At 45.9% G+C, this 14691-nt stretch overlaps 1 protein-coding gene across 1 annotated transcript in view; it reads left to right on the forward strand.

The window, feature by feature from the left end:
- The first annotated feature begins 9235 nt into the window (after positions 1–9235).
- LOC130296478 (proton channel OTOP1-like) overlaps positions 9236–14691 on the forward strand; it is a 73848-nt gene continuing 68392 nt past the window's right edge. Inside the window, exon 1 of the mRNA XM_056548460.1 lies at positions 9236–9635. Coding sequence (XP_056404435.1) covers positions 9236–9635 — 400 coding nt within the window. The remainder of the gene's footprint in view (positions 9636–14691) is intronic.

Consider the following 14691-nt stretch of genomic DNA (forward strand, 5'->3'; position numbering starts at 1 on the left):
TGTCATGTGACATGTGTCACCTTGTAGCCTTAGCCATAAAGTGGCATTCAGATACAGCATGTGCTATAAATGGCACCCGCTCCATTCATTTGTATGGGAGCACTGGAGATGACGAGTGATGTACTCCTATACAATTGTACTCGCATACAATTTCTATATTATATTTTGTAAGCTAGAAAGAAAACAGCTTATGGCTTTCTATGGGAGAAAAATGCCACAAACTTAGCAAAATTTCGAGAATGCTGCAAAAAGCAAACTGTCACTGTCCCAATCAAAGAGAAACACTGCCACAAAGTTTTTTCAACCAAAAATGCATATTCAGTTTTTATCCTTTAAATGCCATATGTAAAATCACCCCAATTGTCTTGGATGCCTCTAGAGATGAGCGAATCGAATTGGACAAATTTAATTAAAAACTTTGATTCGGACCGAATCCAAATTTCCACTCAATTCGAAATAACAAATTTCTTCATCCACTCCATTTTGTTATTACTCTAAGGCTAGGATTCCACTGAGTTTTTGCAGTAACAAAATGTATTTAACAAAATTTTTATTTTTAAACAAGGACCAGTTTATGTTGGCGGGCAGGGACCTAAAAATGTAGCCGACAGTAATAAAAATGTAGAAAGGGGTCATTTAAATGTAAAAATAACATATTTTTTAGAATTAATTTTGTTAAACTTTTTATTACTAATTAATTTTAATAATGTGTTTAATAAAGTGTGTGTGTTTTCACTTTTTTTTTCTTTTTTTAAACATTTTTTAGGTAGTACTACTACTCCCAGCATGGAACAGACTGTTCCATGATGGGAATAGTAGTACCTGTAATAATAGACAGATCCCCCCGGGTGTCACTTCTGACACCCGTTGCGATCCCTTTGTGTAATGTCTAGAGGCGGGCAGCCGGCTGCTCTTCTGCGTGATCCTGCACTATGTTCTGCGATAAACAGGAAAATATCCACTCCCCTCTCCATGTAGATTGTAGCTGCCATGATTCCTGATTGTTCAAGGGGCTGCCGGGGTGTTGCTGCCGTAGACAAGGTGCGTAATGGAAAAAAAAGGTTTGCTCAGCAGACCTTGAAAAAGGCTACACAGCCGAAACGCGTGGATCCATACTTTTAACTTGATTTGTCACCTTAAGGCTTTTAATGAAGATTAAATAAAGCTTGTGTTTTTATGCACATTAATGTGTCTGGAAGTGCTGAAGGATTCCTGCTCCAAGTGAGCAAACCTTTTTTCCATATGTTCTGCGATGTAAAGTTCTTCACATCACAGATCCATATTTCCCGCAGAAGGCTGTGATTGGCCAGATGGTTCCAGCCAATGACAACTCTCTGCAGGAAATATGAATAATAGGTATATATACGGCAGTGCAGGGTACCAGAGAAGAGCGGCCGTCCCCCGCATCTATACATTATACAGGACGATCGCAGTGGGTGTCAGGAGTGACACCCGCTTGTAACGCTGAGCGCTCCGGGTCCCGCTCCTCCCCCGGGGCGCTCATGGCGTTCTGCTCTTGCTTGCAGCGCCCCGGTCAGACCCGCTGACCGGAGCGCTGCTCTGTGTCTCTCGGCAGGGATGCGATCCCCGTGGCGGGATGTGCCTGCCCACGGGTCGCATCCTGTGTCATTCACCTGCCCCGTCCTCCTGCTCAGTCCCGGCGCGTGCACACAGTTAATTGCCAGACATTATTGGTGGCCCTCTCTGAAGAAAGATGTGACGGACTTTGTACGGGCCTGTACAGTGTGCACACGAGACAAAACTCCACGCCAGAAGCTGGCTGGTCTTCTCCTTCCTCTGCCTGAACAACCATGGTCCCATATAGGTATGGACTTTATCACTAACCTTCCTGTATCTCATGGCAACACTGTCATTTGGGTGGTCGTGGATCGTTTTTCCAAAATGGCTCATTTTGTCCCACTTCCAGGTCTTCCCTCTGTGCCTCAATTGGCTAAACAATTTTTTCTCCACATTTTTCGTCTGCACGGACTTCCCACGCATATTGTGTCTGATAGAGGTGTTCAATTTGTTTCTAAATTTTGGAGAGCACTTTGTAGTCAATTAAAAATCAAATAAAATTTCTCTTCCTCTTATCATCTGCAATCCAATGGACAAGTGGAAAGAGTAAACCAGATTCTTGGTGACTACCTTCGACATTTTGTCTCCTCCCATCAAGACGATTGGGTTGATCTTCTGGTCTGGGCTGAATTCTCGTACAACTTCAAAAATTCTGAATCTTCCTCCAAAGCTCCATTTTTTGTGGTGTACGGCCGTCATCCTCTTCCCCCCCTCCCCATTCGCACTTCTTCTGGAGTTCCTGCCGTGGACGAATTGACTCAAGATTTCTCCTCCATCTGGAAAGAGACTCAAAAGTCGCTCCTACTGGCCTCATCTCACATGAAGAGACATGCTGACATCTTTTCCCCCGGTGACAAAGTGTGGCTCTCTGCCAAATACATCCGTTTCCGTGTCCCTAGCTACAAGCTTGGTTCTCGGTACCTCGGGCCATTTAAAATCCAAAATCAAATCAATTCTGTCTCCTACAAGCTCCATCATCCTCCTTCTCTCCGCATTCCTAACTCTTTTCATGTCTCCCTTCTCAAACCTCTCATACTTAACCGCTTTTCCCCCAAGGTCACTGTTCCTGCTCCTGTCACTGGGTCCTCGTATGTCTTCTCCGTGAAAGAGATTCTCGCCTCCGAAGTTGTCCGAGGTAAAAAATGTTATCTTATTGATTGGGAGAATTGTAGCCCCGAAGAGAGATCTTGGGAACCCGAGGCCAACATCCTTGACAAGGAACTCATTTGTAAATTCTGTGGTTCCAAAAAGAGGGGGAGATCTGAGGGGGGGTACTGTAATGCCGAGCGCTCTGGGTCCCGCTCCTCCCCCGGAGCGCTCACAACGTTCCGCTCTTGCTTGCAGCGCCCAGGTCAGACCCGCTGACCGGGAGCGCTGCTCTATGTCTCTCGGCGGGGATGCGATCCCCGCGGCGGGACGTGCCTGCCCGCGGGTTGCATCCCGTGTCACTCACCTGCCCCGTCCTCCTGCTCAGTCCCGGCGCGTGCGGCCCCGCTCTCTAGGGCGCGTGCATGCCGGGTCTCTCAGATTTAAAGGGCCAGTGCACCATTAATTGGTGCCTGGCCCAATCAGTTCCAATCACTCCCTACTCTATAAAAACCCGCTTCCCCTTCCTGTCCTTGCCGGATCTTGTTGCCCTAGTGCCCTGAGAAAGCGTTCTGTGTGTTCCCAAGCCTGTGTATCCAGACCCTTGCTGTTGCCCCTAACTACGAACCTTTGCCGCCTGCCTTGACCTCTTGCTATGTCCGACCTTGCCTTCGCCTTGTCCTTGTGTACTATGCCTATCTCAGCTGTTAGTGAGGTCGAGTCGCTATCGGGGGATACTACCTGGGAGTTACCACCACAGCAAGTCCATCCCGCCTTGCGGCGGGCTCTGGTGAAAACCAGTAACTTCTTAGAACCGGTCCCCTGGTACGGCCCACGCCATCGCCTCACTAACACAGAGGATCCACTACCCGCTTCCAGTCCAGTTTCTGACACCGCTGTGAACTTTCCTTAACTGCAGGTACTACTGCTCCCAACATGGAGCATACTCTGCTCCATGTTGGGAGCTGTAGTACATGTATTAATAGACAGATCGCATCAGGTGTCACTTCTTACTCCTGTTCTGATCTGTCTGTTAATGTACTACAGGGACTAATTATCGGGAGCGATATTACACAGTATATATTTTCACTTTACTTTTTTAGCCCCATTAATTTTATTTTATTTTTTCGGGCATTATAATTGTAGGGGTCAGAGACGAGCTGAGGACAGGGACATCAGTAATATGCATAATACAGTAGGCAAAAAAAGGCTGACAGTTTCCTTAATTTACCAAAAATCCATAAATTTACAGAGGTCTTCTATCAGAAATTAAAGATCCTTCAAATTGTTATTTGCAGAGGCAGATGGATGGGACAATAATGTATTTGTATGAATATATATATATATATATATATATATATATATATATAATTTCTTTTTTTCTGCTCACACAGCAGACAGATGAATGAAGAACAGGAAAAGGAGGGAAATACCTTAATTGAATAATAAAACCACAGCCAATTAAGGTCAAACCACTTGACCTACATTCCTTTGATGTTCTATTACCTATTTGACCTTAATTGGATGTAGTCTCATTATTCATTTAACTTTAATTTGCTCTAATTAGAACAACTACATATTTCAAAACGTTATTTCTTCCATTCATACGGCCCCAGGACGGCCATAGACTCCCTGCCGGTCCTGCTGCAACCACTGTACAGGAATTCAGGAATTACAACCCCCATCATCCCCTACATAAAAAATAAAGATTTTTCACATACAAAGCAGAGACATTGGAATTTTAAGAAAAGGTTTTCAGTAATTTGTCAATTAAAACCAGCTCATACTGTATAATTACAATGACATCGTCTTTCCCAATTACATCAAATACATACATACATACATTATTGTTCCAGCCATCTGCCTCCGCAAATAATAATTTGAAATATCTTTAATTTCCGATAGAAGACCTCTGTAAATTTATGGATTTTTGGTAAATTAAGGAAACTGTCAGCCTTTTTTTGCCTATTGAATTATACATATTACTTATGTCCCTGTCCTCAGCTTGTCTCTGGCCCCCGCAATTATTGATGCCAGCACATATAAATACCCGAAAAAAGAAAATAAATGGGGTACAGTGAGCCTTAACACCTCACAGGTGTTTGACGACTTTTTATTAAATTTGGATGGGTAAATGAAAAAAAAATGTTTTTCACTAAAATGCAGTTTTTTCCCTTAAAATGTTACATTTTCACAAGGGGTAATAGGAGAAAATAACCCCCAAAATTTGTAACCCCGTTTCAAATGGAGTATGGAAATACCCCATATGTGGACGTCAAGTGCTCTGCTGGCACACTACAATGCTCAGAAGAGGAGGAGCGCCATTGAGCTTTTGGAGAAAGAATTTGTTTGGGATGGAAGTCAGGGGCCATGTGTGTTTACAAAGCCCCCCGTGGTGCCAGAACAGTGGACCCCCCACATGTGACCCCATTTAGGAAACTACACCACTCACAGAATTTAATAAGGGGTGCAGTGAGCATTTACACCCCACTGGCGTTTGACAGGTATTTGGAACAGTGGGCTGTGCAAATGAAAAATTACATTTGTCATCTGTCAGACACCTGTAGGGTGTAAATGCTCACTGCAACCCTTATTACATTACGTGAGGGGTGTAGTTTCCAAAATGGGGTCACATGTGTGGGGAGGGGTCTATTGTTCTGGCTCTATGGGGGCTTTGTAAACACACGTGGACAGATTTTCTCTTCAAAAGCCCAATGGCGCTCCTTCTCTTCTGAGCATTATAGTGCGCCCGCAGAGCACTTTACATCCACATATGGGGTATGGTCTTACTCAGAAGAGATGGGGTTACAAATTTTGGGGGTCTGTTTTCCTATTTTCCCTTGTGAAAATGAAAAATTTAGGGTAACACCAGCATTTTAGTGTAATTTTTTTTTTTTCATTTTCCCATCCAACTTTAATGAAATTTCGGCAAACACCTGTGGAGTGTTAAGGCTCACTATACCCCTTGTTACATTCCGTGAGGGGTGTAGTTTCCAAAATGGGGTCACAAGTGGGTATTTTTTTTTTTTGCGTTTATGTCATGAACCGCTGTAAAATCTGGTATAGACCCCAACTTTTCCATTTCATAAGGGGTAAAAGAAGAAAAAGCCCCCCAAAATCTGTAGTGCAATTTCTCTTGAGTACAGAAATACCCTATATGTGGCCCTAAACTGTCTCCTTGAAATACGACAGGGCTCCGAAGTGAGAGAGCGCCATGCGCATTTGAGGAATAAATTAGGGATTGCATAGGGGTGGACATAGGGGTATTCTACACCAGTGATTCCCAAACAGGGTGCCTCATGCTGTTGCTAAACTTCCAGCATGCCTGGACAGTCAGTGGCTGTCCGTACAATATTTTTCATTTTTATTGGGGGGGGGGGGGGGGGAGACAGTGTAAGGGGGTGTATATGTTGTGTTTTACCCTTTATTATGTGTTAGTGTAGTGTAGTGTTTTTAGGGTACATTCACACTGGCGGGGGGTTACTGTGCAGCTCCAACTTGAAGCAGGAAACTCACTGTAAACCCACCCGTGTGAATGTACCCTGTACATTCACATGGGGGGGGGGGCAAACCTCCAGCGGTTTCAAAACTACAACTCCCAGCATGTACTGACAGACTGTGCATACAGAGAGTTGTACTTTTGCAACAGCTGGAGGCAAACTGGTTGGAAAACCTTCAGTTAGGTTCTGTTACCTAACTCAGTATTTTTCAACCAGTGTGCCTCCAACTGTTGCAAAACTACAACTCCCAGTATGTACTGATCGCCAAAGGGCATGCTGGGAGATGTAGTTGTGCAACAGCTGGAGGTACGCAACTACATCTCCCAGCATGCTGAGACAGCTGTTTGGGCATGCTGGGATTTGCAGTTTTGCAACATCTGGAGGGCTACCGTTTAGAGACCACTGCACAGTGATCTCCAAACTGTAGCCCTCCAGCTGTTGCAAAACTGCAAATCCCAGCATGCCCAAACAGCAAACAGCCATCTGGGCATGCTAGGAGTTGCAGTTTTGTAACATCTGGAGGGCTACAGTTTAAGACTACTGTATAGTGGTCACCAAACTGTAGCCCTCCAGATGTTGCTAGGCAACTCACGGGCTTCTGTAGGATCCAGGGAGCCGCATCGCTGTCCTTTGCTGCCGCCAATTGCCGCCCGCTGCCGCCGCCGATGGGTAAGTGGACCTTTGGCGCCGGTTCCTGTCGGTTCCCCTGCTCTGCCCGGAAAACAGTGGGTGAGCAGAATGGGGGAACCGAATGTTAACCTCCCTCCCCCGATCTGCTATTGGTCGTCACTTCTGAACTCCCAATAGGAGGGATAGGAGGGGTGGCACCCCTGCCACCTCACCCCTATACCTTCAGGGGGATCGTGGGTGTCTTGGACAACCCCGATCCCCCTTATTTTCCGGGTCACCGGTTCATTGGAGACCTGTGTGACCTGGAATCGCTGCAAATCGCCGGTGTGAATTCACTGGCGATTTGTGGCGATCGACGACATGGGGGGGGGGGGGGGGTCCATCAGCAGTCACCCCCCGGTCCATGCCCAAGGTATGGTCCCTGCCCAAGGTAAAGGTACGCCCTTGGTCCTTAAGTACTAGGGAGCGAAGGCATACCTGTACGCCCTTGGTCCCTAAGTGGTTAATGCAGGTACTACAGCTCCCAGCATGGAGCAGAGTGTGCTCCATGTTGGGAGCAGTAGTACCTGCAGTAAAGGAAAGATCACAGCAGGTGTCACTCCTGACACCTTCTGTGATCCTCCTGTATCATGTATAGATGTGGCGGCCGGCTGCTCTTCTCTGTCCCCGGCACTGCCGTATATATACCTATTATTCATATTTACTGCAGAAAGTTGTGATTGGCTGTAACCATCTGGCCAATCACAGCTCTTTGCAGGAAATATGAATCTGTGATGTGAAGAACTTCACATCGCAGAACATAGTACAGGATTGCGCAGAAGAGCGGCCAGCCACCCGCTTCTATACATCATACAGGAGGATCACTTCTGACACCCGGGGAGATCTGTCTATTAGTACAGGTACTACTACACCCATCATGGAACAGTCTTTTCCATTCTGGAAGTAGTAGTACTACCTAAAAAAAAATTTTTAATAAAGAAAAAAAGGGAAAAAAGTTAAAAACACACACACACTTTATTATATCGATTCGCCGCAAATTTATTCGGATCAAATCAAATTTCTTTTTTTTTAATTTGGCAAATCAGCTGAATCGAACTTTTCGAAAATTTGCTCATCTCTAGATGCCTCCATCCTAAATAAAATTTTAAAAGTAGAAGATCTATGCAGCATTCATTGTAATGCCCAATGTGGTGCACTCCTATGGGAGAATACAGAGCTATTAAACACTTTCCATTGTTCAACATGTCTGGGCCATGTTAGTATTAACATCATTGTTTTCATGTAAACTGACAGAAAATTATTAGCTGAGACCATGTGGGATCTTTTGGTTTACGGAAAAAAATAATAGACCTAAACAGTACAGCGATGTAATTCAGCACCAGTGACAAGTGCTTAAAGGGGTACTCCAGTGAAAAACAAATGTTTTCAAATCAACTGGTGTCCGAAAGTTATACAGATTTTTAAATTACTACTATTAAAAAATGTTTTAATCCTTCCAGTACTGATCAGTTACGGCATGCTACAGAGGAAGTTGTGTACTTCTTTCCAGTCTGACAACAGTGCTCTCTGCATCTACCTAACATATATATTTTTTTCCTCTGAAGCTGACTTTTTTTTTTTTAATCAACTGTTGCCAGGAAGTTAAACAGATTTCTAAATTACTTCTATTAAAAAATCTTAATCCTTCCAGTGCTTATTAGCTGCTTAATACTACAGAGGAAATTATTTTCTTTTTGGAACACAGAGCTCTGTGCTGACATCATGACCACAGTGCTCTCTGTTGACACCTCTGTTCATTTTAGGAACTGTCCAGAGTAGGAGAAAATCCCCATAGCAAACATATGCTGCTCAGGACAGTTCCTAAAATGGACAGAGATGTCAGCAGAGAGCTCTGTTTTCCAAAAAGAAAATTATTTTCTCTGTAGTATTTAGCAGCTAATAAGTACTGGAAAGATTAACATTTTTTTAATAGAAGTAATGTACAAATCTGTTTAACTTTCTGGCACAAGTTGATTAAAAAAAAAAGTTTCCCACCGGAGTACCCCTTTAAGTTCACAACATAACAAAACATGGTAAATGACCAAAATGTAGTCACTAGTTGACTGTGATTGAGCCATTGAAATGAGTGGTGCCTGAGCGTGACTATGATAGTCTAGATGGTACCCAGTTTTAATTTATTATATTCATTTATTATTATTATTATTAATAATATTATTAATAATAATAATAATAATAATAATAATCTTTTGCACTCTGTATAGAGTTGTAGCAGAGCTAACTCGATCACATATCTTTTATGCAAGATAATTAGGTTGTGTTTTTCCCCCCATAAATAATAGAATATACATTGTAACATGGTGTCAAGTCCAAGTATACCACACATATATAGACATATTGAATTGCTATGGTTCATGACAGGCATTTTCTTTCTATGAATAGGTATGGCCACGATTTCCAACAGTGGGTCCACTTCAGTCAATGGAACAACTCCAGAAAGTATGGATCTCAAAGATGAAATGATTCTTCCTCCTCTGCCACCTCCTCCTCCTATTATGGCTGAACCACATATTGGAAGCATGAAAAGGATTTCGGGCAGGAAGCATAAGAACAGTGAGGTTGCCAGCAGACAGTATGGCATTAACATCTTCATTGTTGGACTTCTTCTGATGTTTGCCGCCTATTTACGGATTAATGGCCTGTCTGAAAGTGACCGGCTGATCTTCCTGATCGCTTTAATGCTGATTCAGATCCTGTGGATGATTTTTCATATGGCTGTAAGTAGTAGAAAGACATGGGGTTTTCCTGAGAGAGATGGACACGCTGGTGCCAGGTGGCTGCGATGTAAGTCAATGTGTTATTATTGTTTTAGTAGTTGTTTTTTGTATAGAACTAACACCTTCTGTGGGAAATGTACAAAAAATACAGACATGTCAGCCCATCTTCCATCAAACCACATACAGGCCTGAATTACATGAGGGGAAAAGGGAAATTGCCCAAAATCCTCAACCAAAAAGCCTCCATCTTCCAGTTCCTCCACCCAAAGGCTATTTCAAACTCCTCTAAAAGGGGTACTCCGGTGGAAAACATTATTTTTAAATCAACTGGTCCCAGAAAGGTAAACAGATTTGTAAATAACTTCCAGTACTTATCAGCTGCTGCATACTACAGAGGAAGTTCTTTTCTTTTTGAATTTCCTTCCTGTCTGACTACAGTGCTCTCTGCTGACACCTCTGTCCATGTCAGGAACTGTACAGAATAGGAGAGGTTTGCTATGGGGATTTGCTTTTACTCTGAACGGTTCCTGACATGGACAGAGGTGTCAGCAGAGAGCACTGTGGTCAGACAGAAAAATAAAATTCAAAAAATAGAGAACTTCCTCTGGAGCATACAGCAGATGATAAGTACTGGAAGGATTAAGATTTGTAAATAGAAGTAATTTAGAAATCTGTTTAACATTTTGGCACTAGTTGAATAACAAAAAAAGAATAATAATTTTCCCACCGGAGTACTTCTTTACAGATGTTATCAGATAAATAGTTTCCAACAATTCCTAAACGGGGAAAATTGTATTTACAGTGTCCACAAATATTAAAGTTTTTTGAGTATCATTAATGGCCTATTCATAGGCATAATACCACTACACAATGAACAGAGCCAACTCCTTCCAGTAGTTCATCGGGTATTCACTGGAGCCCCGTTCTACTAAACAGGGGATCGGAGGGAGTGCTGGGTGTCGGCCCCCCATTGATTAGACATTGATGGCCTATCATGAGGATGATACACTAGGTGATTTTAGTACTCTCACTGCTGTTCCTAAGCCCACAAGAGGGTGGGAACAGAGCTGGGTTGTTTGTCAGTAGTTCACATACATTAATTCTCTGGTCAATCAATGCACAAACTCCTCTCTATGCCATGACAGTGCTGGTAAAAGTGGATTGGGCTGAACAAGCTCCCTATTAGGTACATAGTCCCCCAGTAGGTTGACTGGTGCCTCCTGTAGCTATTCAGATCTATCTGTTAGTAGATAGGTGCCACTTAGTAGTTAATGGGTGCATCCCTGCAGCTAGTAAAAGGGTGCATCCCTATAGCTAGTAAAATGGTCCTACTTAAGGTACATGGGTCTCCCTATTGGTAGACAGTCCTCCCCATCCCCCTTGTAGGTAGACAAGTCCTCTCTTCTAGAAAGAAAATAAGAGCTCCCTTCTCCTACCCTTTATTGTAGCCTAGTGATGAGTGATGTCGTGTATGGCCCAGCGCTTGAGGCAGGATGCAAAGGTTTCTGCTTCGCTCCAGGACCTTTGTAGGCCGCAGGCCTAAAGCAGCATGCAGCCTGCAAAAGAACTTCCTGTGTAGCATACAGCAGCTGATAAGTACTGGAAGGATTAAGATTTTTAATAGAAGTGATTTAAAAATCTGTATAACTTTCTAGCACCAGTTGATGAAAAACATTTTTTTTTTCCACTGGAGTACTCCTTAAAGGCTGTTTATTTGGGTAAGTATAGATTTTTGGGGAATAAAGTGATTTACAAAAGTGTTGGGAATCACATTGGCTATACAATGTAAGGAAGTTATTTAAAACGACAGTCCTCTTTTAACCCATTTGGGACATCAGGTGTATAGGTATGCCCTTGCCCCCTGGGCCTAAACATACAAGGGCATACATGTACCTGGTTTAGCCAGGCTGTACCAATAGATTGCGTATCTTACTGTGCGATACTTTCCCATAAACATAGCATTATACAGTGAATACAATCTAATGATTGCATATAAAAGTTTTCTGTGGGGTCTTAAAAAGGATAAAAAAAAAATTAAAAAGTTTCTAAAATTATATAAAACCCCCTGTTACGCCGAGCGCTCCGGGTCCCCGCTCCTCCCCGGAGCGCTCACAGCGTTCTCCCATTCGCAGCGCCCCGGTCAGACCTGCTGACCGGGTGCGCTGCGATAATGTTCCCAGCCGGGATGCGATTCGCGATGCGGGACGTGCCCGCTCGCGATGCGCATCCCGACCCACTTACCGGACTCGTTTCCCGTCTGTGCTGTCCCGGCGCGTGCGGCCCCGCTCCCTAGGGCGTGCGCGCCGGGTCTTTGCGATTTAAAGGGCCGGTGCGCCACTGATTGACGCATGGGTTTTAATCAGTACCTTCAGCTGTGCACTTCCCTATTTATACCTCACTTCCCCTGCACTCCCTTGCCGGATCTTGTTGCCATTGTGCCAGTGAAAGCGTTTCCTTGTGTGTTCCTAGCCTGTGTTCCAGACCTCCTGCCGTTGCCCCTGACTAAGATCCTTGCTGCCTGTCCTGACCTTCTGCTACGTCCGACCTTGCTCTTGTCTACTCCCTTGTTTTTTGATTGAAAGAGCTTTATTTTCCGTTCAGTCATTACAAGTCGTACAATAAATTACAGTCACACAAAGCATGATAGTACAATACACAGCAAAGGTTCCCTAAGCTATACATCGCACACCATGCTACTCTAACATTCAGCTCAATCCTGCAATAGAAAGGCACAAGAGATCAAACAAAAACCAAATAATACAATCTGTGATCGGGGTAGGGGTGTGGGCGACTATGTGGGGGTAGGGAGGGGGCGGATCACAGGGCCAAACTGTTGGGCTGTATCTTCAGGGAGACATGGGAGAAGGAGAGGGGTCTTCACTCCTCTTCTTCCTCATCAACGGCCGAGCTGTCCAAGATGGAATAGTCTCTAAGCAGGTTCTTGATGAACCTGCGGCAGTCCCGGACGGACATGTTTTCCCTGTTGATCACGAGGCGGTTCCTGGCAAGCCATACTGCGTCCTTAAAACAGTTCATAAGGCGCCAGGCCTCCTGGATGGCCTCCACGTCGTGGGTCCCAGGGAACAGGCCGTAAAGCACCGAATGGTACGATAGGCAGCTCCTGGGCACTGAGTCTCTGAGTTCATGTTCTAGGGCGTCCAACAGACCCTGTGCAAAGGGGCACTGCCAAAACACGTGGAAAGATGTTTCCTCCACGTAGGGGCAACGGGGGCAGTACCGGGTCTTGCACAGGTTGCGGGCATGCATGAATGACCTGAGAGAGAGACCTCCCATGACGGCCATCCACGACAAGTCCTTGTGTCCATTGGTAAGCCGCTTTGAGGCCACATTGTTCCAAACTGTCTCTGCAGTGGCTGCGGGGAGTCCCGGAACCAGCTCGGTCAAGTCCTTAGCTCGGATGAGCTTGTGGATTGTCTTCGGCTTCCATAGGTCGGGTTTCAGCCCTTCCAGCTGGTGCTCCCTCACAAACCGGACAACATCCCCATAGAACCAGGGAGTGTTCCAGTTGTAAGGGATGGAGCTGTCCCACTTGTCCCAGCCCAGCTGTCTCCAGAGGGGCATGAGAAGCAAGCGAGACATGGACCTGCCCGCTGAGCCAGTCTTTTCAACAAGAGTCCGCTGCACCGTGACACATGCAAAGGAGGCCCTCAGCAGAGCGGGGATGTCGGGTATTCCCTTCCCACCCTTGCGGGGTTCCTTGTACATCACGGTCCTCTTGACTCTGTCCATTTTGCCCCAGACGAAGCCAAACACTGTCCGGGTGATGGCCTTGCAAACTGTGGTATGGGGAGGCCAGGCCTGTGCGGTATATTGGAGCACAGGCAAAACTTCACTCCGCAGGACAAGTGCCTTCCCTTCCATCGTGAGCTTTCTGGAGCTCCACAGTCCGATCTTCGAGTTTATCCTTCCTAGTCGGTCTTGCCAAGACTTAAGGGCCGCTCCTTCCTTCCCGAACCAGACTCCAAGAATTTGAATGAAGTCCGGCTTAACCGTAAAGGGGAAGGGGGCGGAAGAAGCCAGGTGCCACTCCCCGAAGAGCATGGCCTCCGACTTCCCGCAGTTGACTTTTGCCCCCGAAGCTCTGCCGAAGTCCTCGCAGGTCTGGACGAGTGCAGTCACCGAACGCTGGTCAGCGCAGAAGACGGTCACGTCGTCCATGTAGAGCGAGCACTTGACCTCGTGGCGATCTGGTCCTGGTGCGGTGATCCCTCTGATCACTCCATTCTGCCAGATAGTCTCAGCGAAGAGCTCTATAACACAAACAAAAAGGAGAGGTGAAAGAGGGCAGCCTTGTCTAACCCCTGAAAGAATAGAAAAGGGGTCAGTCTTCCAGCCGTTCACCAACACCGTGCTGTAAATGTCAAAATACATAACGTTAACAAAAGAGCAAAACATCTTCCCCAGACCCAGCCTGCGCAAAACCCTGTCCATGAATGCGTGGGAGACACGGTCGAACGCCTTCTCCTGATCTAAGCTGACCAGGGCGGCGCGGCCCCCGCGGTCCTGGATGTAATGGACCGTGTCTCTCACAAGGGCAAGGCTGTCAGCAATCCTGCGGCCAGGAATGCTGCAGGTCTGGTCCGGATGGACGATCTGCCCCATAACAGGTTTCAGCCTGTTGGCCAGCACCTTGGCGAGGATCTTGTAGTCCACGTTCAGGAGAGAGATGGGACGCCAGTTTTTCAGGTCACATCTCTCCCCCTTCCGCTTATACAAGATCGTGATCATCCCTTCCCTCAACGATGGAGGCATTCTGCCCCCCACCACCATCTCCTCGTACACCTCCAACAGGTCCGGACAGATCAGGTCACCCAGCGCTACGTAGAGCTCGGCCGGGAGACCATCACTGCCCGGGGTCCTGCCGGGCTTAAAGGATTTAGCGGCAGAGAGCAGCTCCCCCACCGTCAAGGGATCGTCCATAGCCGCCGCACCTGCGGGATCAACAACGTTAGTGACACCTGACAGGAACCTCTCGGCGGCTTCGGGGTCGGATGACTTGGGGGCGTAGAGGTTGCTGTAGAAGTCGTGGACGACCCCCATCACTTCCTCCTTGCCGCTCCTCATGTGTCCGGTCTCATCTCGTAGCTCAGTCAGGGGCGTGT

The sequence above is a fragment of the Hyla sarda genome, chromosome 1 (assembly GCF_029499605.1).
Source record: "Hyla sarda isolate aHylSar1 chromosome 1, aHylSar1.hap1, whole genome shotgun sequence".
Classification (NCBI taxonomy): domain Eukaryota; kingdom Metazoa; phylum Chordata; class Amphibia; order Anura; family Hylidae; genus Hyla; species Hyla sarda.